This window comes from Lissotriton helveticus, chromosome 5_1, assembly GCF_964261635.1.
Source record: "Lissotriton helveticus chromosome 5_1, aLisHel1.1, whole genome shotgun sequence".
Taxonomy (NCBI): domain Eukaryota; kingdom Metazoa; phylum Chordata; class Amphibia; order Caudata; family Salamandridae; genus Lissotriton; species Lissotriton helveticus.
The window spans coordinates 770,323,737-770,349,061 of NC_136065.1; the positions used below are offsets into that span (position 1 = coordinate 770,323,737).

At 45.1% G+C, this 25,325-nt stretch overlaps 1 protein-coding gene across 1 annotated transcript in view; it reads left to right on the forward strand.

Annotated features, from left to right (window-relative positions):
- The window catches only part of COL13A1 (collagen type XIII alpha 1 chain), a 396,595-nt gene that overhangs the window by 39,001 nt on the left and 332,269 nt on the right, over positions 1–25,325 (forward strand). Inside the window, exon 3 of the mRNA XM_078643241.1 lies at positions 16,307–16,342. Coding sequence (XP_078499367.1) covers positions 16,307–16,342 — 36 coding nt within the window. The remainder of the gene's footprint in view (positions 1–16,306; positions 16,343–25,325) is intronic.

The window sequence follows — 25,325 nt, forward strand, 5'->3', positions numbered from 1 at the left end:
GTGGATCTTCTGGCAACCGGTAACCTATGCAGGACTTTCAAGCCAGGGGAGATGTGGTCTCGCGGTTTCATATGCAAGAGTAGTCTGGCAGCCGAGTTCTGAATCTGCTGTAGTCTTTTCATTGTCGTTAAAGTTAAAGGTGATCCATGGTAGAGGCTATTGGCGTAATCGAGTTTGGACAGAACAGGGGAGATGGTAGCTTGGACCTTGTGTGGAAATTCCAAATGGGAAAAGATTTGTAGGAGAATTTTTATAGTAACAAAGCTTGATCTTGCTACTTTTTCCACTTGGGCATTCATCAATAGATTGGCGTTCATAGTCATTCAGAGGTTTCTTTCTTCCTTTGATACTTTAGGTGGAGATCCCAACTCATCAGGCCAGGCTGCAAGCGGGTCATAATATTTCCAATCGCTACACATGACTATTTCCGTTTTGTAAGCATTCAATTTGAGATGTCTCCAAGTCATCCATTGATCCACAGTTCTGAGGTGAGACTATTGCAAGCTACCCAGAGCTATAAGGATGGCATGAACAACAGATATTATCCATTCTTTAATGAATACGGAACTATTAAACACTATTGCTAAACTAATCTCAAAATCAGACAGACAGTGCCACCATGTGGTGGACTGTCATTTGTGCCGGTGTTGAGGATTAAGTGCTGGTGCTGAGCACCAGACACACTGGCTCAAATTATGCAGTGAAGAATATAGTCAGCTCAACTGTGGAAAGTACTTTTACAACAGATTTTGTGTGTATATGCCTCCTAAATATGTGTAAACGCTAAACATGAAGCTTCCTTGCATGGCTGCCAAACCCACAAAACCTTCACCAGAAATAACACTGCAAAGCCACTAAGCACAACCCTCTCATTGGCTCGATTAAATGTTCGAATCAAACTCCAGCAATGTTTTGAATGTGGAGAGTCAATCATAATAATTTAATCCAGCATATGCGTTTTAAAAATATGTGGTAAAGTCCAATTTTTAGGTACAGGGCATTAAAACTGTACACAAACTGTAATCTAACCACAGATAAGTCATTCAGCCATTTCGTCAAATCGCAGCCCCTTGATGTTTAGCTTGCAGTGTCCTTGAAATTGAACCAATATCTGACCGTGCAGTGTTCGGTTTATTTAAGAATCACATTAATGGAATGATTGTTGGGTGACACCTTGTTTGGTTTCTAGTAATAAAAAGAAAATCTGAAAAGTGTGAAATAGAGAAGGCAAAAACAGTTCTTCAGCAAATCAGCCCTGCTCAATCACTCTGCCATCTTCAGGCCCTCTTAATGTAGTTAAAAGCTTTTTAACCCACCCCTTGTTAGCAAGTTTTCCATGTTTTCCTTACTCTTTCTAAGGAAAAAAACTTTTGAATGTTGTTTATGAACCTCCCTCTAACGGGTCACATTATGACCTCAGTTCTTATAGTGTTTACATACTGAAGCATTACTGCGTTTATGCATATGAAATCCCACTGTCCTGTACACCCCCATTCATCCTGCCTACGGTCTGAATCACCCCTCCGAGGATTTATGTATCAAGCAGTGGACCATTTTGATAGCCCTCACTGCTGGCGAGGTGGCTTCCAAAACTGGGAGCAATACTAGTGATAGTGCCTGGCCAGTGATATGAACTGCAGTAAACTGCAGTAAATGTCTACTGTTAATGCTTCTCCGGATGTAGTCCAAGGTTATTAGTGGGCTCTCACCCTACAATACCGTGTTGCCCAACAATTTTGCAGTCAGATACTACATTCAAAGTCTACATTCCTAATCGGTGTTCTAAACACATTTACCTCGGATTGTTGTTTACTACTGAATTAGACGGTTCCATTGGCATCCTACTTCACAGGGCATTTGAGAGATGCTAAAGGGCAGCCTGACATACCTTCATTAATACTAAGGGGTTTGTTTGGATGGGACGGTGGCTGGTAAACTCAGGTTTAGCAGTTATAACAAAGGTGCTAGAAATATCATGGGTCCTCACTATATTTTGTATTGTGTCACTTGGCTTCTCATACAACTGTTAATATTGCCACAGATGTCTTTGCCCTGAATGCATGACTCTGCATTTAAGGTGTGCTTTAACCTTAATATGAATTGGTCCACACAAATATAGCTAGGCAGAACAAAGGGCACAGACGGTTTTAAATGCATTGAAAAAGTTTCATGAATAATTTAGTAACATGAATCATCAGTAGCCCATCTTAATGTATGTGGTATGTAGGGTGTTCTTAGGGGCTAATTACGAGTTTGGCGGTGGATGGACTGCCAAAACTCATGGTGGCGGTGTGGCTACTGCCACACCAGCGGTTGAACCGCCATATTACAACTTTGGTGATCGGACCGCTATGACACCACTGCTACCGCTGAGAATACCTGCTCCCTTGACTGCCTTGCAGCGGTCTGATGCCGCAATATGCTGGTGGTGCCCCCAGGCACCAACGCCTTACTCAAGAAACCCAGGGCGGACCCCAAGGACCTCAAGAACTTCTGGCCCACCTCCCTGCTCCCGTCCCAGCAAAGGTCATCGAGAAGACCGTCAACGAACAACTGAACCGCTACCTCGAGGAGAACAACATCCTGGACCCTTCCCAGTCCGGGTTCCGCAGCAACCACAGCACCGAGACTGCCCTCATCGCCGCCACCGATGACATCAAGTCCCTGCTGGACAACGGAGAAACGGCGGCCCTCATCCTCCTGGACCAATCAGCCGCCTTCGATGCGGTCTGCCACCACACACTACGAACACGCCTCCACAATGCCGGGATCCAAGAGAAGTCCCGGACTGGACACACTCCTTCCTCTCCAGCAGAACACAGAGCATCCGCCTTCCCCCCTTCCGCTCCGAAGCCACCAAGATCATCTGCGGCGTACCCCAGGGCTCATACCTCAGCCCAACACTGTTTAACATCTACATGGCACTGCTCGCCCACGTCGCCCATCGGCACAACCTCAACATCATCTCCTACGCCGATGACACCCAGCTGATCCTCTCCCTCACCAAGGACCCCCACACCGCCAAACCCAACCTTCACAAAGATATGAAGGCCGTCGCTGAATGGATGAGGAACAGCCGACTGAAGCTGAACTCGGACAAGACGGAGATCCTCATCCTCGGATCCACCCCTTCGGCCTGTGACGACTCCTGGTGGCCGACCGCACTGGGAACCGCTCCAACACCCACCGACCACGCACGCAACCTAGGGGTCAGCCTCGACTCCACCCTCTCCATGACTAAACAGGTCAACGCCGTCTCCGCCTCATGCTTCAACACCCTCCGCATGCTCCGCAGGATCTACAAGTGGCTCCCCACTGAAACAAGAAGTACGGTCACCCAGCCCCTCGTCAGCAGCAGGTTGGACTACGGAAACGCCCTCTATGCAGGAGCCTTGGCCAAACTCCTGAGATTGCTTCAAAGCATCCAGAACGCCTCTGCACGCCTGATCCTCGACATCCCTCGCCGCAGCCACATCACACCCCACCTGAGAGACCTGCACTGGCTCCCGGTCAACAAGAGGATTAACTTCAAGCTCCTCACCCACGCACACAAGGCACTGCACAACACCGGACCAATATACCTCAACAGACGACTCAGCTTCTACACCCCCACTGGCCAGCTCCACTCCGCCGACCTCATCCTCGCCACAGTCTCCCACTTCCGAAGAGCAACCTCCGGCAGCAGATCATTCTCCCACCTCGCTGCCAAGACCTGGAACACCCTCTCCATCCACCTACGGCAGACCCAAGACCTGCTGACCTTCAGCAAACTGCTCAAGACCTGGCTTTTTGAGCAGTAGCAGCATTCCCCACCCCAGCGCCTTGAGACCCTCACGGGTGAGTAGTGCGCTTTACAAATGATATGATGGGTTGAACTGATTGTTTTAATGTGTTCGTAGACCTTTTATTTCTCAGTGTTATGGAAACTTGAAAATTGGCTTTGAAGGGGCACGTTTCTTTGATGATGGGCTTTTTCTAATTTAATACTGCTGTTGCTACATAGTTATAAATTTTGTGTTTCAGTGAACTTTGATATAATTACGCTGGAATCTAATTTGTTTAGTATTTTATTCCATTTACAATGGCAATTAATTGAGTTTGTATTTTATTGTGTTTCTATATAATAATTGTGTGCATTTTAAGTGGACCTCATCAGAGATCCAAATTCTTAATAAAATTGAATTGATTGAGTGGGAATAGAAATCTGCTCCTCCTTCAGAGTCCAACACTTTACCCGATGCTGCTTAGTTTGCAGTGGGAATAGAAATTCTTATCCCTCCAGAGTCCAACTCTTTCCCCAATGTTGCTTAGTTTGAAGTGGGAATAGTAAATCTGACCCCGCAACAGTCCAATGTATTCCCCAGTGTTCTTTAGATTGGAGTGCGAATAGAAAATGTACCCTTCCCCCAGAGTCCCACCCTTTCCCCAATGTTACTTTGGGCCATATTTATGTACCATGCCGTGCATTGCAGCACAGCAAGTTACCATGCTGCGATGCGTTGCGCTGCACTGCACAGCACTGCGTGACAGGGAAAGGGCAGGAATGTGCCGTATTTAAGTCAATACGGCACATTCCTGCCTTTTCCCCTACGCTGGCGCCCTTTTGGCTGCATAGTGCCAACACATGCACCCTTGCTCCGATTCTTTATGCCTGCAAACATCCTATTTCTTTAATATGAAAGAGCAACACACTGTGGATGTAATCAGTATTTGGAAGGATGACAGTGTGACTATGTATTTTAAAGAATAAAGTAGCCCACCATACATTATAAGGATTTTGCAAACCACCTAGGATTTCCATGACCGTATACAGAAACACAGCCTTCAGCCTTTTCATTCTTTTTGGCCACAGAATGCCTTAGTGACTTCTAATATCCTTATAATATATGCGGGGGTACTGTACCCCATATATAATAATAAATACTTTTTTATACACTGCCAAGTACGGCGCTTCACTTGCTTTTATGAGCTTTAAATAACAGATATTACTATTATCTCAACTCACCACCTTGGGAAGATGGCATAAAGAACCTGGCTTGTCAAGAATCGAGATCATGATGGCAGCACACTTTCAGCTCACTGGTCCATCCTTCCAGACTTGTGGTTTTTCAAAGAAAAAATGAATGGTGGTGAAGTAGATGAAACAGCTCAACTATCCAGTGTCTGCATTCACCTTGAGAGAGATGAGGAGAATTTATGTGAATTTTAAATGGGTAGGTTTGCGAGGATGAAACACAGACTAGTGCTTTGTGTGATATGTATATTAAGATTTTCAACGTCACGTTTTCATTTGTGAATGACTGATAAATAATGGGCAACAGCTGCTTAGTTTCAGATTTTCCCGTAAAATAGGAGAATCGTGAAAGACTAATTTTACTTGTTATAGGATGTAAAGAATGGATAAATACCTTTTAGATTTTCCTGTCTTTAATATTGCTGTGCCTAACCTGGAATTATGAAACATATTTGGGTGGAAAAAAAACCACAGGAAATAAATAGATGTGATTGTCCAATAGTTTGCACTGAATATTGGTGTCCACTCCCAAACCACAGTTCCTGGTTATTGAATTCACATGCGTCTCAGGTGAAGATAATTTATGATTTTGATCAGAAGTAGAATGTACTGTATTTGTGTCTTTTGTGTTTTTCATCTAGAAAATAAAGTTTCAGCTAAATATATCACACCTCTTCAGCCTGAAAATGGAGATTTAAAATTCGTAAAAAAGCCACATGCACATGTGTGCAGCAAAGGGGATAATTCCAAGTGATCTGCAAGCTGTTTACCGGGACTTTGCTAAAGTATGGTTAACTTCCATTGTGATGATCCCTTCAGTTTAACCCCACTTTCCACTTCTATTAAAATCGTTTTATGCAGATTAATATCACTGCTAAAATTACTATTTTACAAGTGTGGGCTGAATCAAACCACATTTCATCCAGCTAAATTTCATTCTGAAAAAGTACTTGATATTAATTCATGCAAACTGTGGTTCCCAAGCGTTTTCTTGGGAGCACATACTACTGCTTTATGATATTATTAAAAGCTAATATATTCTGAGGTGTGTGTGGGGGGGGATGTGTGGGAGTGTCTCTTCGGTTATGAAGTGTATCTTCATAGCAATATGTCTGCATCCTATTCACCCATTTTGGGGCCTCGCCTAAGACATTCGCATAAGCTGTCTTGTATGAGATATATTGTTATCTTGCAGTGGGCTTAGAGTCTGCCCATCACCTACCATCTGTTGCCTTTATTATCACTCTAATGTGTTTGCTTCTTAATCAGTGGTTTGTTTGGGCTTAACCTCCTCCTCTTAAGTTTGTCTATCCCCTGGTGAATGGGCGCATTACTTGTGTCCTTTCACTGCTCATTTTGGAAAGCACTTCTTCGTCTTTTTAGTTAAGCACTCTAGTAGAGCGCATACGTTTCGGAGCTTTCTCCCTTTCCCCGCGCTCTGTTTTGCTTTCTTCTTTCTCGTTAATTAACCATTCGACGAGAGTGCACGTGTTTCTCTTTTTCCTCTCTTTCCACCACGCTGTTTTGCTTTCTTCTTTCTTGGCTCTCTTCCTTTCCACTGCACTAAATACTGCTTTATTCTTTCTGACATGTGGCTGAACATCCCTCGACGAAGCATTGCTCTAACTTTACTGTTACCATCTTCCGGTGCCATATTAGTTTAACTTTGCAGTGTGCCCCTGTGTTGCTTAGCCTCTGTCCCACAGCCCTTGTTGCTTCTCACTGCCTTGCTTGCTCCATTTATTCAATCCCCACCACTTAAAAACAAGCATTTGTAATGCAATAGGTCTCGCATTTGTGAGAATTTAAGCTATTGGCATTGTAAATGACAATGCCTTTTATTTATCTGTTTTGATAATTAAAACATAAATAAAAGGCATTGTCATTTACAATGCCAATAGCTCAAACTCTTGTAAATGCGAGACCTATTGCACTTCAAAGAAGCGGCCGACATTGTCCCGGCCTGGCAGGAAAGTGAATGTGCACACAGCGTGCTGAATGTTGCAGGAAAGCATGTTGTGCCTGCAGTAGGTGAAACTCATTATAGAAAATAGTGCTTACAGACTAAATAAGATGTACAGTGTAACAACTGAAGAAAAAAGGGCCAGTCCACATGGGAGGTTACATACGAAGACAAGGCGGTGCTAAGTAGAGACTAACAAGTTTATTAATGAATCAGAAGTCAGCATTTAGGAAGGACAATGACACAGGCCAATGACAAATATGGGCAGGGACTGGGCGTGGCATCAAATCCATACTCGAATACAGCATGTCTCGCAGAACAGCGCATGCGCTGCCAAGGCTCGACCTAGAAAAATGCTTTCACGTTTTGGTTTTCTTTGTAGTTTCCGATCCAAATCAGATCAGTAACTAGGAAGGAAAAAAGCAGCCACGCCAATATGTAGGCATGCATGCCAACAAAATCTTGGGTGATGCATGACAAAAGCTTTCCTTTACCCTCTTTACCATGAGTTGCATCATCATATATGCTGTGCAGCATGGCTAAAAAGCATCAGCAAATCCAATAGGTCTCAATGGCGAGATCTATTGGCTTTGCCAATGCTTGCTAGAATTCTTATGAATACATTGAAGTTGAAACCAAAATGATGAACTGTTTATTCCATGATTCCCTAATTTATGCCCTTCATAGTGTTACAAAGTTCTGCCACATGCTGTCTTCTTTTTTTTTTCTTTAGATTAGTTTTCTTAATTTTAAACCAGGACTCACTGGAATTGTATTGCTGCATAGTGTTTTCTATGTGTTACAGTGTTTGCCTGGCATTAAATGTGGTTCCTCTAACTACACATAATTTGTTTACAAGCCGTGCCCCTCGAGAAATGCGTGACAAAGCCCAGTCAACAAATGCGGCCCTTGGGTTCCAAACACTCGGCTGGTGCACTACATGATGGAGCGCATGTGATTCCTGTAACCTCAACTCTGACCAGCAGCATATTGCATTCTAATGTGGTCACTCGGATTCAACACAGTCCTCTTTGGTGACATCACAAGTTCTAGGAAGCAGGCCATGGGCAAGAGTAGTAGTTTGTGAGTGTTTGATTGGTTCAGATGCTCCGTCCATCACCACCCCCTTTTGTACCATCCCCCCCTTTTGTACCAAGAGTAGTATCACCATTTCTTTGGGTCCAACTCTTCCACACCCAAGGTATAAAGGTCACAGACCTTCATTAAGGCCATCCATATGTGTTATTTTAAGCGACAAAAGAGCAGTGCAGGCTGTATTAGCAGTCATGAAATAATTTAATCCTCACTGTAAGCAACTCTTTCCCCTCCTCACGGTATACAACCTTTACAACGCAACTTTTACAACGACCTACCATTACCACGCATTTTTTACAACGCAGGATCCATTACAACGCATACCATTACCACGCATGTATTTACAACGCAGGTACTTTTACAACGCATACCATTACAACGTAAGTATTGGTAAGTATATTATTTTATTAAAAATATTATTTGGGTTTTTGGGTAAAGGGGTATTTTTAGGGTTCAGGGTCAGTTTTGGGTTTTTTGGTAAAGGGGTATTTTTAGGGTTCAGGCTCAGTTTTGGGTTTTTGGGTAAAGGGGTATTTTTAGGGTTCAGGGTCAGTTTTCAGTTTTTGGGTAAAGGGGTATTTTTAGGGTTTAGGGTCAGTTTTCAGTTTTTGGGTAAAGGGGTATTTTTAGGGTTTAGGGTCAGTTTTCAGTTTTTGGGTAAAAGGGTATTTTTAGGGTTCAGGGTCAGTTTTCAGTTTTTGGGTAAAGGGGTATTTTTAGGGTTTAGGGTCAGTTTTCAGTTTTTGGGTAAAGGGGTATTTTTAGGGTTTAGGGTCAGTTTTCAGTTTTTGGGTAAAAGGGTATTTTTAGGGTTCAGGGTCAGTTTTCAGTTTTTTGGGTAAAGGGGTATTTTTAGGGTTCAGGGTCAGTTTTCAGTTTTTGGGTAAAGGGGTATTTTTAGGGTTCAGGGTCAGTTTTCAATTTTTGGGTAACGGGGTATTTTTAGGGTTCAGGGTCAGTTTTCAGTTTTTGGGTAAAGGGGTATTTTTAGGGTTCAGGGTCAGTTTTGGGTTTTTGGGTAAAGGGGTATTTTTAGGGTTTAGGGTCAGTTTTGAGTTTTTGGGTAAAGGGGTATTTTTAGGGTTCAGGGTCAGTTTTGAGTTTTTGGGTAAAGGGGTATTTTTAGGGTTCAGGGTCAGTTTTGGGTTTTTGGGTAAAGGGGTATTTTTAGGGTTCAGGGTCAGTTTGGGGTTTTTGGGTAAAAGGGTACAGGGTAAAAATTAAATATAATTAAATTTAAATTACATTAAATTAAATTGATTAAATTAAATTAAATTAATTAAATTAAATTACATTAAATTAAATTAAATTAAATTAAATTACATTATATTAATTTTAATTAAATTAAAATTTAAAAAATATTATATACTTACCAATACTTACGTTGTCATTGTATGCGTTGTAAAGGTATATGCGTTGTGAATACATGCGTGGTAATGGTACTTCGTTGTAATGGATCCTGCGTTGTAAAAATTGCATGGTAATGGTAGGCGTGGTAAAAGTATGCGTTGTAACGTCATACATCCCCTCCTCACGTGACAGTACGGGTGGATGAGCCAACAAATTAAAAAGGTAGAGCCAAGATAGAGGTGAGTCAAGGGTCTTTCTTGGCTCCAAGAGCCCGTGCATTAGACAAGCCTTGGGGTGTTTAGAAAAAGTGATAGTTTTAAAATGAACTTAGAAACATTCTTCCTGCGCCCGCCCAGACAGCTATGTCGTTAGTGAACTAAGTGAGTTGTCATATATGCCTTAAATGTGGCATTGATTCTTATTATAGATGAAGCAGTATTATAGTCTGCTAAATTAAATACAATGTTTTTGTACAGCACACATCATGAACTCATGCATTTGAAGGTTCTCTCATATGTGATAATGACGAAAATTGAGTCTCAGTGCAATAACATATTTGCCTAGAATCACACCATTTGACAGCAGGGCAGTTGGGATTGATCACAGTTTTTCTTGTCTCATATTGAGCAGTTTACTCACTAGATGGCTATCTTTTTCTGTCTCCTGATTAACATCAAAGCTTAATGCTTTGTCTTTAAATGTTGTGTCATCTATTTCAGAGAAAAATGCATCAAAGTTCTAGACATGGCAGAAAATATTGAGTGTATATAGACGTGCTGATGCCTGTTATGCTGTTACAAACATGTTTTCCACTCAGAAATGGCTGTTTATGTAGATCTGTTGCAGAACAAATTCCTTACGTTCACATAGTACATGAAAGAAACATTAGCTGTAATTTTGATTATTAAAATGTTGCAAAGTAATAGGGCTATTTTCAGCTATCAAAACAAAGTAAACCTCTGCTTTGAAGGAATCCAATCTTCGGTTCTACGACGCTTTAATGTTTAGGGTTAGCAGAAGCAAGCACATTGATGGAATATATCTAAGAGGATTTTGCCAAATTAAAAAAGCAAAGAATCATGCATGTTTCTTTTGGAGGAATACTAGGAGAAAGCAAGGGTTTCCCAGGTTGCTTTACCTTCTAACATACCATAACATTGCTGAATGAAGGCGCCCTCACTGGTGGTATTGAGTCATTTTCCACCAGTTGGCTGGTGTCAGAGAAGAATCCTTGAACTATCATGCTTGAATTGGTCAGGGTAGGGCCATTCGTTACAACTCAGAGGTCATCATCACTTCTACCCAAATGGTGGTCTGGAAGTGTATGCTTAAAGCTGCAGGGAAGCTTGTAAACAGAAGGCAGCCGGAAGTAGAAAGTGAGTCTATCAAATTCTAAGGAAGAGAATAATATGAACTGTCATGCTAAAAGTGGTCAGGGTAGGGTCATTCGATACAACTCAGAGGTCATCATCACTTCTACCCAAGTGCTGGTCTGGATGTGCATGCTTAAAGTTGCAGAGAAGCTTGTAAACAGAAGTCAAGAGGAAGTAGAAAGTGGATCTATCAAATACCAAGGAAGAGTAGGACAGCCATGATACTTTGTTTTGAATAAAGATAACAGAAGACAATGCCTTATTACGGAGAATGGAAAAAAGAACATTTTCTATGATAAGAATAGTTTATGATGATCAGTGCCTAAGATACTGGGTTTCATCGATAACAGGGATTAAATATCACCACTAAACCTGAATGATATGTACCTCTATCATCTTGTGGGAAGCTCCTATAATTTGATATCTATGAATATGCTTATTATAATCTGCTTGGCTTCAGACAGACTCAAGTAACATGAATTTAGGCAGGGGCAAGCCAAAATCTCAGTCAAAAAGTAGAACTCTTCTCCTAACTAGATACCTACCTACCTTTTCAAGGGCCACTCCAAAGTAGGAGGGCCTGGATGTCTGGTTTGTCCATAGGCAGTGTCTTCAGAGCATTGAGGGTAGTCAGGTCATAGAACAAGGCGACGCATTTCCTGAGCCAGAGACCATATTGACCTTCAGTATTATTTTTTTGGGCATCAAGCAGGGGGCCCAAAATAAGACTTTAATGATTCCAGAGGGTCCTGAGTCACAGGCCTTGAAATGTTGCCAAATGCTTACTTGTTGACGCAGTCGGTTCCACCGGATGGGTGTTTCAATAAGCCATATCGCACCAGAACTATTTACATACCTTGTACTTACAATTCGACACATTATATTTGTTCGCGAATGAGCCACACCCCCCATCCTAAAGACTTTGACAGAAATCTCGAAAGTTCCATGTAGGACTTCAAGTGGAACGATGGTAAAGCCTACGGTGCGAGGAAGCAGGACAGGGGCATTCATTGTAACCAAAAATGCTTATTACCTTTTTTGTATGTCACAAAACTGGAGGGTAACTCTCACAGGACTTGCGTTTACCTGCTTCGTGCCTCCATGCTGCCAAGTTGTACTGGCCGAGTTAAAACTATGCAATGAGAAGACTAGGTTCAAGTTATTCTGAGAGAATAACTAAACCTGTGGTTTTGCCAAGCAGTAAACTTTCTCTGAAATGGGCTACAGTAAAAACATCCGTTATTTCATAATTTCCAAAAGCTCTAAATGCAAGAATTTCTGTTGTCTTGATTTTGCTATATGCTGGGTCAGAATGAAAACATGGTTTACGCGTAGATTATGCCACTGGCTTAAAAACGAAATTTCCTCGCATATTTGGTTGTAGTAATGTCATTGAACTTCCTAGAGCTGCAGATCGTGGTACAGTAATGTTTTAATTAATTAAAATGTAATAAGCACCACACCTTATGAGCTGGAATGTGTGATAGACCTATGAATAAAATATAAAAAATGAATCAAACATTGTAGTACATAAACAGATTCTGAAAATATTGCCTCCCTCTAGTAAATTGCCTTCAGCTACAACGTCAGGGACCTCATTTATGAAAAGTGACCCATCGCTGCGTGAAAACAGTGATGCGTCACTTTTCACTGCGCACTCCTTGCGACACCAATGATGCGTCATATTTAATGTATGACGCATCATGTCGCAAGGAGTTACAGATATGTCAGTATTTCTGACGTATCTCTAAGCGCAAAAGTGACGCATTGCTAGAGTGTGTCACAAAATATGACGCAACTCCAGCAATGCACCCTTTCACATGGGGCAAGCCCCATGTGAAAGGGCCTGCGTCAGTCTTACGCCTGCTGTGAGGCAGGCGCAAGATTTTGACGCAACGACGTCCTAAAAGTGACGCAGTGAAATCTCATAGATTTCACTGCGTCACTTCTACGACCCTTCCTTGCGTCAATACGCCCCCCTTGCATACATTATACCTGGCTCAGGTATAATGTGGCGCAGGGGTTTACAAAGTGACGCATCTGCCCAGATGCGTCACTTTGTAAATATGGTGCAACAAGGCACATTATTTACGCTGCTGGTGCGTCACAAAAAGTGACACACCGGCGGCGTAAAAGTGACGCACGGCCTCATAAATGAGGCCTCAGGTACCTTTGAATTACAGGAAAACGTTGAACGGTGTTTGCAAATAATATTACAGCGTTCTATTCTCATTTGTTCCACTGTTTTTTGTTGTTTCTTTAGTTTTAGACCAATTCCTTTTGTAGAGGAAATGGGGAAGACCATTTTAGAGATTACCAACTTGTCGGGTCAGAGGAAAGGTATCGGAGATCGAAGTGGGAGGTTTCCTGCAGTGTGGTGTGTTTATTATTGGCCCTTCCTGTTCATAGGAGTGGTCGGAAAGCATTGAGTCCTTAATGATTCATAATTGCCTTCCCCTTGAGGCATTCAACTGTGGACAGATGCTCGGATTTATAGGGCAAGCCAGCCGACTCTCTGTAAGGCTCGCACCTAATTAGACGTTTCCTGCCCTGTCGAGCACAAAGGGCTGGATTCGCCCTCAAGAATTCCCCAGGAGCCGGTCCTGCGTAGAAATACTGCCACCATACGCTTAAGAGACACGTTATGTTTAAGAGGCTTGCAAAACATGGCGGTTTATTGGTAGTTAAACAATGGACACTGCACTTTCTCCTGCATCCAGTAAAGTGTTTGCAGACCTTGCAAGATTCAGTGACAGAGTGATCTCTTACCTAAGGTAGAGAGGTGATGTGCTCTGTCTTGATTTATACATGCGGGGTATTTTAGGTATCTGGTAATCCTGGTGCACACACCTGCTACTGGTATTGCTACTGACATGCTAGAAACCTCAGCTCTCAAGTTCCTCTCGTAGGCCTGAAGCATGCAGCTTGCCACGGGTGCAACGTCACAGCCTCGCAGATATTGAGAAACAGAAATAAAACTGGGCCCACAAAGGGGAACTGTGAATCTGCATCAAAGTACCCTTGCACTCAGGTGTGGATTTATGATGCATGCCTAAAAAGCTGCAATAGTCACAGCTTTCCAGGCTTTCAATAGACAATATCAGGTGACACATTTTGTGTGTTGTTTCCCTAGTTCAGAATTATGCATGGGGGAACAATGCTGAATAGAGGAAAGACTGCCCAAATATGCAGTGGCACATTTTCCTCCACATAAAAAAAGCTTTTCCATTTACTGAAACCCCTTCGACTTCGTTTAGGCCAAGTTTGAGGACATTCTGTTCCCCTTTCCACGACTTCAGCTCTTCGCAGGACTAAATATCTCACCATTTCCTGGGTGAGAAACGGTCAGAGTGGAGCTCTTTGTATATACAAACTTATAAGGCAAACCAGGCCTTGATCCTACCAGTTCCCACCCCTTGTGTGAAACCGCTTCCCGCATATTTGTAAGCAGTTGTAACATGCAATTATGTAGAAGCAAATGTATTTGTGGCAGCTAGGCCAGGTTTTGCTAGAATGCCTAACAGCTGTTGACTCTTCCATTTGCACTCGTAAACTTTGGGGTATATTTATGAGAGCTTTGCGTCATGCTTGCACCATGCAACATGGTACATGCGTGCTGCAAACCTCTAAGTCAGGTTTATGAAGCCACGCACAGGAACTTTGCGTGGCTATGAATGGCTTCCATTGAAAAATTTGGAGTAAGGCAACGCACGTAAATCACTCATTACCTTACTCTGTGCAAAGGAGGCATTCAATGGGCGTTGCAGTGGGTGTTCCCACGCAATTCCTATGATTTTTTGACGCATTCCTAGATTTACAAAGGCTTGTAAACCTGGAAATGCGCCAAAATGATACGCCTCTCTAGGAGAGGTGTAACGTGGAGCAATATCTGTATTTCTCATCATTTTTCCTCTTTCTGTGTGTGATGCATGGAAAAAGCCTCTCATTATTTTGTGTGTGCAGAAAGGAGCACTTTTCTGATCAAATCTAATCCTGCCTACAACGCAGACACCCTTGCACCATGGTGCAAGGGTGCCTGCGTTGACGCTAGGTTGCCAGAACGTCGCCATCACAGGGGGAAAGGACAGGAGTGCACCATAGTGTATAAATAGGGCTCATTCCTTCCTTTTCTCTGTGATGCAGGGCAGTGCAGCAAGGTGACTTGCAGGGCCGGATTGGGAACCAAAACTGGCCCTGGCAAAGAGCTCGGCCGGCCCCCTGGGAGCAGCCGAGCTGTTTGCCAGGGCTGGTTTCGGACGCCCGGTGCCCACTACGGCCACTCTGGCCATGGTGACTAGCTGCGCTGGTCTGAGCCACAAATTTCCTAAATATGGCACTTGGTTTACAAGTGTAAACTGGACACACTTCTGCCAATCAGAAACACATCATGCATTTGTGAAAAGCTCTAGTGACATAAAACTAAAGCTTCTTTATCCACCAGACTCTGTAACAAGAGATAAGTCTGGCAAGTTAAGATGACATAGATAATGGAACGTTAGTCACCTCAAGGATAATTTTCGCCAATTCTTTATGTCTCGGCAATAATAAAACTCTATTGTATAAGCTAAAGCTGGCACAAAATGCAATAGTTTATGTGAAGAGAAATCCTAAAATGTGCCTGCATCACCACAGGGAGAAAAACGCTGCATTGGTTGTAAATATAAATGCCTTCATTTGATAACTCGCTACTACCCAGGCACTGTCCCGTTGTATGTCTGGGAATAAAACGTTTACTTCGACTAGGAAGAAGAGTACTGCCCTTAAGGCCAGCAGGAGTCTTTAAGGTGAGTGGGCGGCCTTCTTAGTGCACTGTAGTAGCCAGGTTTCATCCGCAGTTTTTAATAAAGATGTGGAATTTCATTGGAATGTTGAGGATATTCTCTGCATAGCTTTTTTTACACCTTCCTCTCTACATAACTGCCTAAGAGCTCGGTTTGTATTCCATCATACGTGGTAAAATAATATATAGCAGGTTGTGCTATTAAGCAAGAAATAAAAAGTCCGGCAAGGAACAATTTAGCGTTGATGGATAGGATGTATTACATTCCCAGGAATTTGACTTGCACAACTGAAGAAAAAGCGATGCAGCAGAGCATATAAAATGGCAATGAAGTGTGGGCGCTGTGTGATCTAGAGAGAGGTCCATTGAATAGTAATTGTGCCTTTCAAAGCCTACCTGTAACACAAGCTAGAACCATTGGGACAGGAACAAAAAGCTGAAACAAAACGTAACTACTTGGAGAAGCCAAGAACGATCACACCATCTAGATTTTAAAATGTGTAGCCTACAGGCAACGCAACAACTGTATTCATCGGATTTTCTAGCTAACAATTGGCACTGGTCTGGGCTCGAAAGGAAAAGTAATTGTCAAACCTACGACTAGGAATGTGAATAGCAGCAAAACACAGAAAAGTCATCAGGTTTGAATTACGGGTTAGAAATTCAATATAATAACATTTTGCTCAATCACTTTCACCCATCAACATTCTCTCTTTCTTACCCCTTTTAAGGGCCAGCCTGGAGCAAGAGGGTTTCCGGGATTTCCTGTAAGTAGACTTGTTAAAGCCATATGCTCTGCTTGTACATGCTGCATGATATTATATACAGTTGCTGATGTTGTCTGCAGAAAAGTCTAATTTTAAAATCGCTCTCGCTTTACATTGATGTATCAGAAGCTTTTTGTCATCGATGCAAATGGCATTTTAGTCATGTAGAAGTAGTAATTTCAAGTGTTCTTTTTTTGAAAAACGCATGCAATTCAACACTAATTGAGATATTGCAAGTTTCGTGATTAAAAGCACATTGGTGGCAATATACACATGTTTACGGCCCTGAGCAAAAGCTATGTTTCATGTTGTGAATGTAGGTATATTTGTACTCTGCTGAAGTGAACCCCGAATCAGTTTGAATCAGTAGATTTATGTTTTAAGAGAGACATAAACGCTTCAATATCACCATATGTATGTATTCCGGATACAAATGCACAGCTTTCAAAACAAAAGCAAATAAATTAATAATTTATAAATTAGGAATTCCAGGATTTGCCAAATTAGCATCAACAGTTTGTAGTAGAAGAAAAAGCGCATAAGAAAGAGCAGCCACTTCATTTTAACGTCTCCAAATAATGTGCATATTAAATGATGAAGTTCAAGGATTGCAAGAAACCAAAGAGTAACAAATAAAACTCCAATCAAGAATTACCTAAACTGAATCATAAAAATCATTTCCCTGCGATGTCCTCAGTCAAGTCAATTCTAGGTGGCCGTACTATACTGCCAATGCTAATATTGTTGCATTAGTCATGCACCTTTGTCCTTTTAGAAATGTTACATTCCAGTACTTCACATTTCATTGGGCTCTTTGCCTGGATTCCCAAAAGACCAGTAGACAAATATTGCATTTTTGTTTCGATATGTCTAATTCCTAGTAGTTTCCCAAGACTTACCTGTTCTATACAGTTTTTCTGTTTCACTTTAGTTTTCTTTTCCACAATATGGGCTAGAACAGTGGTCTTCAAACCTTTAAATGCTGCGCCCATGTGTGTAAAAATTATTTTTATCAGGGACCACAAACGTTTTTGTCTGCAGAATTGACAGCTCTACAAAAGTTTAATCGTTCAGCCATTTTAGTTATCCCCTTTAAAATTACAATTACATTCATGATTACCATCATGCTATTGGCTGGCTGACCTCCCCAAAGTGTTAAAGTATCCACCGAGTGATTCTTTATCAGAAATGGTGGTAGGGACTTGGAGGATTATTTGTAGCCAGCATCGCCTACTTCCATCTAGAGCATGAGTGACAATAGATGGCCCACTTCAGAGTGACTCACTGCCACTTAGTTTTATTTCACTCAAAACACAGCATCGTTTTCAGCATGGTGCTCCTCGTGTCCAGTACCTTTTCACTTTTGTGATGAATTAAGGCCACCAGTTGGTCTGGCCTATCAGTCTGAAGACCTTTGGTCTAGAAATAGCAGCTCAGAATACCAAACTGTAGTCCTCAAAAATGCTGCTTGCCATTATATATGTCCTAGTGGCTTTTTGCTGTACAATAAAGAACATTTAATTTGTTCAGAAGGACACACCAATCTTCATTTCACCACTTTCCTGCTTCATCTTGACAGACTCATTTAACCCAGGACCATAGAATCCATGGCACCCTGAATCCCACCTACTTGCCCCCCTTACAAAGAAAAGGTCAAGTAGATGATGAGGGTGATCATACTACAAGCACGCTTAATAAACTCATATGAAATGAATCGAATCGACTCTGATGAAGTATACTGATACGCTCATGCATTCCTTCCCAAGCAGATTTGAAGAACATTGATGTACCAATGTGTTTGTAAGTCTGCATTGTATCTGTCTCCATTACTCTCTTAATATTGTTCATAATCTGAACTCCTTTCCTCCTTTCTCCAAATATTGTTCCTATGTCGCCTTTTTGCTAAGTATTGTGCTTTGTTGCTCACCGGCTTGGCAGCACTATAGAAATTCTATAAATGTTGCAAATGCTAGAATTTTAATTAACATACAGGTTGAATTTGAGAAAACTCATTACCTCATCGTCCCTCCCTCGCTTCCATTCCTTACGTAGTCGAGGCAACCCTGCCTCACCAGACACCCATACCACGTGATTTTATCACGCGGGGGCTATAAGTAGCCCCCACCCTCCTCAAACCTCCTGTTTTTCTTTTGTCTCACCTGTTGAGACGCGCGTACCATGCGCTGGCCATTTGCAGTGCTGCGGTCTTGTTTCTTCACTGGATTTCTCCTTGCTTCTTTGCTGGATGGATTCCTTCGTGGTTGATGGCTCCAGGTGGATCTTCTCCCGCAATTTCTTCTGCCTGCGGGGCCTGGCGGTGCCAGCCTGGGCAGCGTTGTGCCTTCCCTTGCCGTGTCTGGGGTTTGCGGTGCTCCCTTGGCGGTGGAGTGGGCGGGTCCAGCTGACGGAGTCGTCGGCCCTGTGTGGCTGGGGCTGTCTTTCCGGGTTGGAGGCCGGAATGGGAAGCGGCGGCAGGGGAATTTCGTGTGGCTTCCTTGGCTGGCTGTTTCTGCTCATCTTTCAAGTAAGGGCCTCGTGTGAGGCCGTTTTTTATCGTTTCTCTTGAATTTTTTTATATTGGATTTCTGTGTTTTTCAGGGGGGGCGGTTCCGCTTTCCTCTCTTTTTTATTGGTTTTTGGCGTTCCCTCCATGTTTTTGTGCCTGTTGATTGGTCCCTGCTGCTGGTCCACTCCCTATTTATGCTGCTTGGGCTGTGCTTCTGGTTTTTGGATTCATTATGTCGAAGCGTGCTTCCAAGCGCAGGCATGTTTTGTCCTCCTCCTCCTCTGGCGATGATGAGCCGATCCCAGCTCGTCGGACTAGGTCCAAGGGTCCAGGGGACTCTGCGGCCCTGCTTTCTGCTTCTGAAGTCCAGGACATGATTGAGGGGGCGGTGGCTCGCGCTCTGGAGTCCAGGGTCCCTGCCAAGCGCAAGTCTTCTCGTCCTGCGGTGGGTCCGGTGGACTCTCCCTCTGAGGACTCTTCTTCTTCTTCAGGCGCTGCCATTCCTTCTACCTCTTCCGGAAAGTTTGTGCGTAGGGAGGAGGTTCCTGCGATTCTCCAGCACGTTAGGGAGAACTTGGGGTTTTCCCTCTATTCTGTGCCTGAGGGGTCAGATGACATTTATCCACAGTGTGTTAAACCCCCTGTTCTCGCAATGTCATTTCATGGGCGCATCAAGGACTTGATTTCTGGGGAATGGTGCAATCTGGAGCGCTCCTCGGTTCCTCGCTTTTTGCAGAAGCTGTACTCCTTGGAGGAGGGGGAGGTTTCTCTTCCTCACTCTGTCAAAGTGGATGCCATGTTGGCCACCCTGATTGGTCATACGGCGATTAATCCTAAGGATTGTTCTCCGGCTGATGCAACTGATAAAAAGGTGGATGGGGCGCTGAAGAAGGCCTTCTCTGCTGGTAACTTGTCCATGCGTGCTGGCATTTATTCTGCTTATGCGGCTCAGTCGTTGGTGTCTGACTTTGTGAAACTGGCCACGGCTATCCAGGATGAGTCTGACTGCTCTGACTTGCTTGTCCACATGGAACAACAGGCCAAGCTCTTGGCTGACGTCTCTTCGGATGTGCTTCGTTCTTCTGCCATGGCTTCTGGTTCCTTAGTCCTGGCTCGGATGAACCTGTGGATGCGGACTGGAAGGTGGATTCTTCGGAGAAGTCATGTCTCCTTAAGATCCCCTTTGACTGCAAGATGCTTTTTGGTGAGCAGCTGGACAGTATGATCACTAAGGCTTTTAAGTACCGTAAGCATGCTCTGCCTTACAAGGGCAAGCCGTCTGCATCTCGCTCTCGCTGCTTCTGGAATCCGGCTCCTTCCTCAGCCTCTTCTTCCCAGTCTTCCCGGCAGTCCTCTAAGGCCTTTTCGGACGTCGGCATAAGTTTTGCAGCGTGAATCTTTCTGGATTCACTATGCTGTGCATTATTCCGCGGTCTTGTGGTTGGGTCTGGATTCGTAGTCTTTTCTTTTTTTTTTTTTTTTTTTTCGTAGCCCAGGTGGGCGTCGGCGTCACACCTCCTTGGGTGCATTTCCGGTGACGTCGGTATGCTTCCTGCGGAAGCTCCCACTCTTCGGCGCCATCTTCAGATTCTTTTTTTCCGCAGTCGGGTCTGGATCGTTCCCGTTTGGGCTCCAGACATTTTTGGAGAAAGAAGAAGGAAAATACAGAAATTGGAAAGAAAAATCATCTGAAGACTCCAGGAGACTTCATCGACCTAGAACCAGCAAAGGAGAAGGAGAATTCATCAAGATCTTCGACGAACGTCGACGAACACGCGACCAGGGAGGCCCTGAGCGCTCGATGATGGACAACACGCCGTTCAAGTTCTGCCGTAACTGCCACCACAAGTACGCGCAGAAGGACCAGCACCCGGTTTGCAACCTTTGCCTACCGGTAAATCACGGAAGTGAGGACTGCAACGCCTGCTCCGCCTTCACCCCGAAGACCCTTCGTGTGAGAGAGAGACAGAGGGTAGCGCACGCCACCCTGCAGGGGAAGACCCCGACTCCATCCCTCCACGAGCTGGGGATGTCCTCCGAGGAAGAGGACAACGATGCCGCCGAAGACGACAGGTACACGGTCGTAGAGACCGATTACATCAAGACTTCTGATAAGGTAGGAGACTCTCCGGCCCCCAAGAACCCGAGAGACTCTGAGTCTCGGAAAAGCGAGGGCAAGGCCCCGAAAGCGCCGGCGCCAAAACACCTGGTGCCCGCGAGTACTCACAGGCCCAGCGGATCCTCTGAGAAGGAGTCCCCGGCGCCGAGAGCTGTTGAACAGCAAAAGTCGTTGAAAATCGTCCCCGAAAAGGACCGATCGACGCCGAGGGAGAAGGACCCTAAAGCACCGACGCCGACCAGAGACCCGAAACCCGGTTCGACTTCGAAGCCTCCGGCACCGAAAAGCACGGCGCCGAGCCAACCGCTGAAGAGAGCGGCCGAACCATCCGACGCGGAACACGCAGCCGAGATGGAGAAAAAGAGAAGGCGCCTCGAGGCCGAAATGGAAAACATCTTGCAGCGGAAGAAAGAATTTGACGCAAAGATGAAAACCTTCACGATTCCACACAAGACCAAGCCACCAGTGGTGGAGGTGGTCGAGGAGGAAGACGAGGTCGCCGAGGAACAAGATCCGGACATCGAGGTGGTCGACGACCAGGAAGAGGACGACAGTCCCTACTATAGTTACAACTATGGGGAGGAAGAGGACAGCAGGACGGACGCCGAGTCGGCCCCCTCGGACTTACAGGAGGTGGATTACCTAGATGTCGACACCGACAGCCCAGAGGAGGCGGTCGACACATATCCCTCGAGGCCCTCGCCGCCGGACGACATCGGGGCCTACAACTCGGTGATAAAGTCTGCCGCAGCAGCTTTCAAACTCAAGCGCGACGAAGAGAAGCAGAAAGCAGACTTCCTTCTAGAGACATTGCTCCCCACACAAACAAGGAGCCAGTACCTACCAATGCTCGACAGCGTCTTGGTTCAGGGGAAGGAGGCATTCAGGGAACCCGCAACATGCAAGGCTGTAACTCCCAGAACAGAAAAGAAATACAAACATTCCTCAAAAGACTCACCCTACATTCAGGGCACGGTCTCCGCAGACTCCATTATCACGGCCACAGCAAGAAAGAGGGCTAACGTGCCCACTACTTCTGGACCACCACCGGATAAGGAGAGTAAGAGGATGGATCTGGTGGGCAGAAGGATCGAACGGAATGCCGCGACCCACTGGCGCATGGCTAATTCCAACGCCCTGATAAACAGGCACATGCACCAGATCATGGAGGAGCTGGGGCAGTTGGTGAAGGACCTGCCCCAGGATGCCAGGCAGAAGGCAGAAAAACTGGTTGAAGAAGAGAAGAACGCGGCAAATTCTTGCCTGAAGACGGCCCTGGATGGAGCAGACACCTCCAACAGGCTCATGATGATGGGTGTCACTGAAAGAAGACACGCCTGGCTCAGGATCTCAGGTTTCAAACCCGAGGTGCAACACAGCATCCTGAACACACCGTTCAACGGCGAAACGCTTTTCGGATCAACAGTTGATGAGAAGCTGAGTCAACTAAAAAAGGATAACGAAACAGCAAGGTCCATGGGAGCATTGCAGTTCAGAGGCAACAAAAGGGGCACCCTGTCGCGGAGGCCTGGCGAGAGAGGTGGAAACCAACCAGGTACATCACACCAGGCTTTCCAACAAACGCACCAGGCAGACTCGCAGGCTCAGCAGGGTCAGCAGAAACAGTCCTGGCAGTACCAACAAAGAGGCCAGTCCTTTCGAGGGAGAGGAAACGGACGTGGACAGAATAGAAGAGGGGGACAGCAGCCCGCCTCTAAGTGACTTAAAAAAACTCTGTGTGCCCGCCCACAGAAAAGATCCCAGGGGGCAGCACATACAGAGGGGTCAAGACAAGCTACACATCTACGACCACGTAACACCAGTGGGAGGAAGATTAAGATTTTACCTCCAAGAATGGATGGAAATCGTATCAGACAAATGGATCCTCCACATCATCCAATTCGGATACTGCATAGAGTTGGAGGGGAGGCCAACAAGCAGAAAACCAAAAAGAAAACCACTAGCAGGCAAGCAGCTAGAGTGTCTTCAGGAAGAAGCGAAGGAACTCCTGCGGAAGCAGGCCATAGAACGGGTACCCTTCAAGGAAAGAAACAAAGGAATATACTCAACGTACTTCCTGGTACTAAAAGTAGACGAGACAATGAGACCCATTCTGAACCTAAGGTTCCTGAACAAATTCATAAGAACGCAAAAATTCAAAATGACCTCCCTGCAAGAGGTGCTCCCGCAATTGCAGATCGGCGACTTCATGGTCACAATAGACCTCAAGGACGCCTACCTGCACATCCCAATGAACAGAAAGCACAAGCATATGCTCAGGTTCACCATCGGAGAAAGCCACTACCAGTTCACGACACAAGCCTTCGGGCTAAAATCAGCACCAAGGGTCTTGACAAAGTGCCTCGCAGCAGTCGCAGCGCACCTACGAAGGCAGGGAATACACGTATACCCCTACCTGGACGACTGGCTGGTGAAAGCAAACTCATACCAGAAATGCAAGCAGCACGCACACACAGTGACGAGCACGCTCATAAGCCTGGGGTTCTCCATCCATTGGAAGAAATCATCAATGGAGCCGGAACAAGTGAAGATCTTCCTGGGAGCACAGATCAACACCTTACAGGGCAAGGTGTTCCCCAGCGAGAAGAGGGCGAGGGCACTGGTGAAGGAAACTCGCCTCTACCGGAAGGGACAAGCTCGGACAGTGAGGACTGCGAGCAAGATCATGGGGATGATGGCATCATGCATCCACCTGGTACCGAATGTACGTCTCCACATGAGACCCATTCAAGACTGGCTACAGGAGCAATGCTCACAAGCCACAGGCAGTTGGGAGGATCTAGTGGTTGTAACGCACGCAGTGCAGAAGGAGATGACATGGTGGACCATGGAGAACATAACAAGGGGAAAGCCTCTAACGCCCCCAACGCCAACAGTGACCATCACCACAGACGCATCCCTGAAGGGATGGGGCGATCACATGGAGGAGCTCAAGGTGAGGGGACTGTGGACGCCAGCAGATGCGACAAAGCACATCAATTACCTAGAATTGAAGACAATCTTCCTTGCACTGAAAGCTTTCCAAACAAGACTGTACAAGCACAAGGTGTTGCTACAAACAGAAAACACCACCGCGATGTTCTACATCAACAAGCAGGGGGGCACACAGTCAGCCCCGCTTTCAACGCTGGCGCAGGAGATATGGAGATGGGCCATCCCTCTCAAGATAGACCTGCTAGCCATACACCTACCAGGGAAGGACAACATACAAGCAGATTGGCTCAGCAGACAGACATCGGCATCCCACGAGTGGGAGCTCAATGCTCAAGAGACAAGGTGGCTGTTCGACAGATGGGGAACACCATCAGTGGACCTGTTTGCCACACGCCGGAATGCAAAATGCCAAAACTTCGCATCCAGACAGCCCGAGGAGGGGTCACTGGGGAATACCCTATGGATAGATTGGTCCGGGACATTTGCTTACGCCTTTCCCCCGATACCACTGATGCACAGAGTGCTGAGCAATTGCAGAGCGAGCAACATGACCCTGATACTGGTCGCGCCACAGTGGGCCAGACAGACATGGTACTCGCAGATCATGGAGATGACACAGTGTGCACCCCACAGATTTGGCAAGAGGAAAGACCTACTCTCCATGCAGAACGGAGAGGTGCTACACCCAGAGCCAGAGAGCCTGAGCCTAGTAGCGTGGCTCCTAAGGACATAGAGTTCGCACATTTGAGACTGCCAGAAAGCACCCTGAGGGTCCTTCGGGAGGCACGGAGGCCCAGCACTCGGAAGTGCTACGTTGCGAAATGGAAAAGATTCACAATGTGGTGCAGAAAAGAAGGACTTCACACTAAAATGAAGAAGGACTCCACAGTGCTAAAGTACCTGACACACTTGCTGGAGAAGAACCTTAGCCCATCCTCGTTAAGAGTTCACTTGGCAGCGATAGTCGCCTACACAAGGGGAGAAACGTGCAGGAGTTTCTTCACATCACAGGTGGTGAAGAGATTCCTAGAAGGAGTGAAAAGGATCGCACCACCCAAGCGGGTGCCGCCACCTGCATGGAACTTGAACATAGTTCTAACGGAACTCATGAAAGAGCCCTTTGAACCACTTCACAAGGCCTCCCTAAAGATGCTAACTATGAAAACAGCTTTCCTGGTTGCAATAACGTCCTTACGCAGAGTAAGCGAGCTTCAGGCGCTGACGCTACAAGAACCCTACATACAAATACACAATGATAGGGTTGTGATGAGGACTGAACCACACTTCATGCCGAAGGTGGTATCCAAATTCCACATGAACCAGTCTATACAGATACCGAGTTTTTTCCAAAAACCAACAACTAGCGCAGAGCGAGCTCTGCACACCCTGGACGCCAGAAGGGC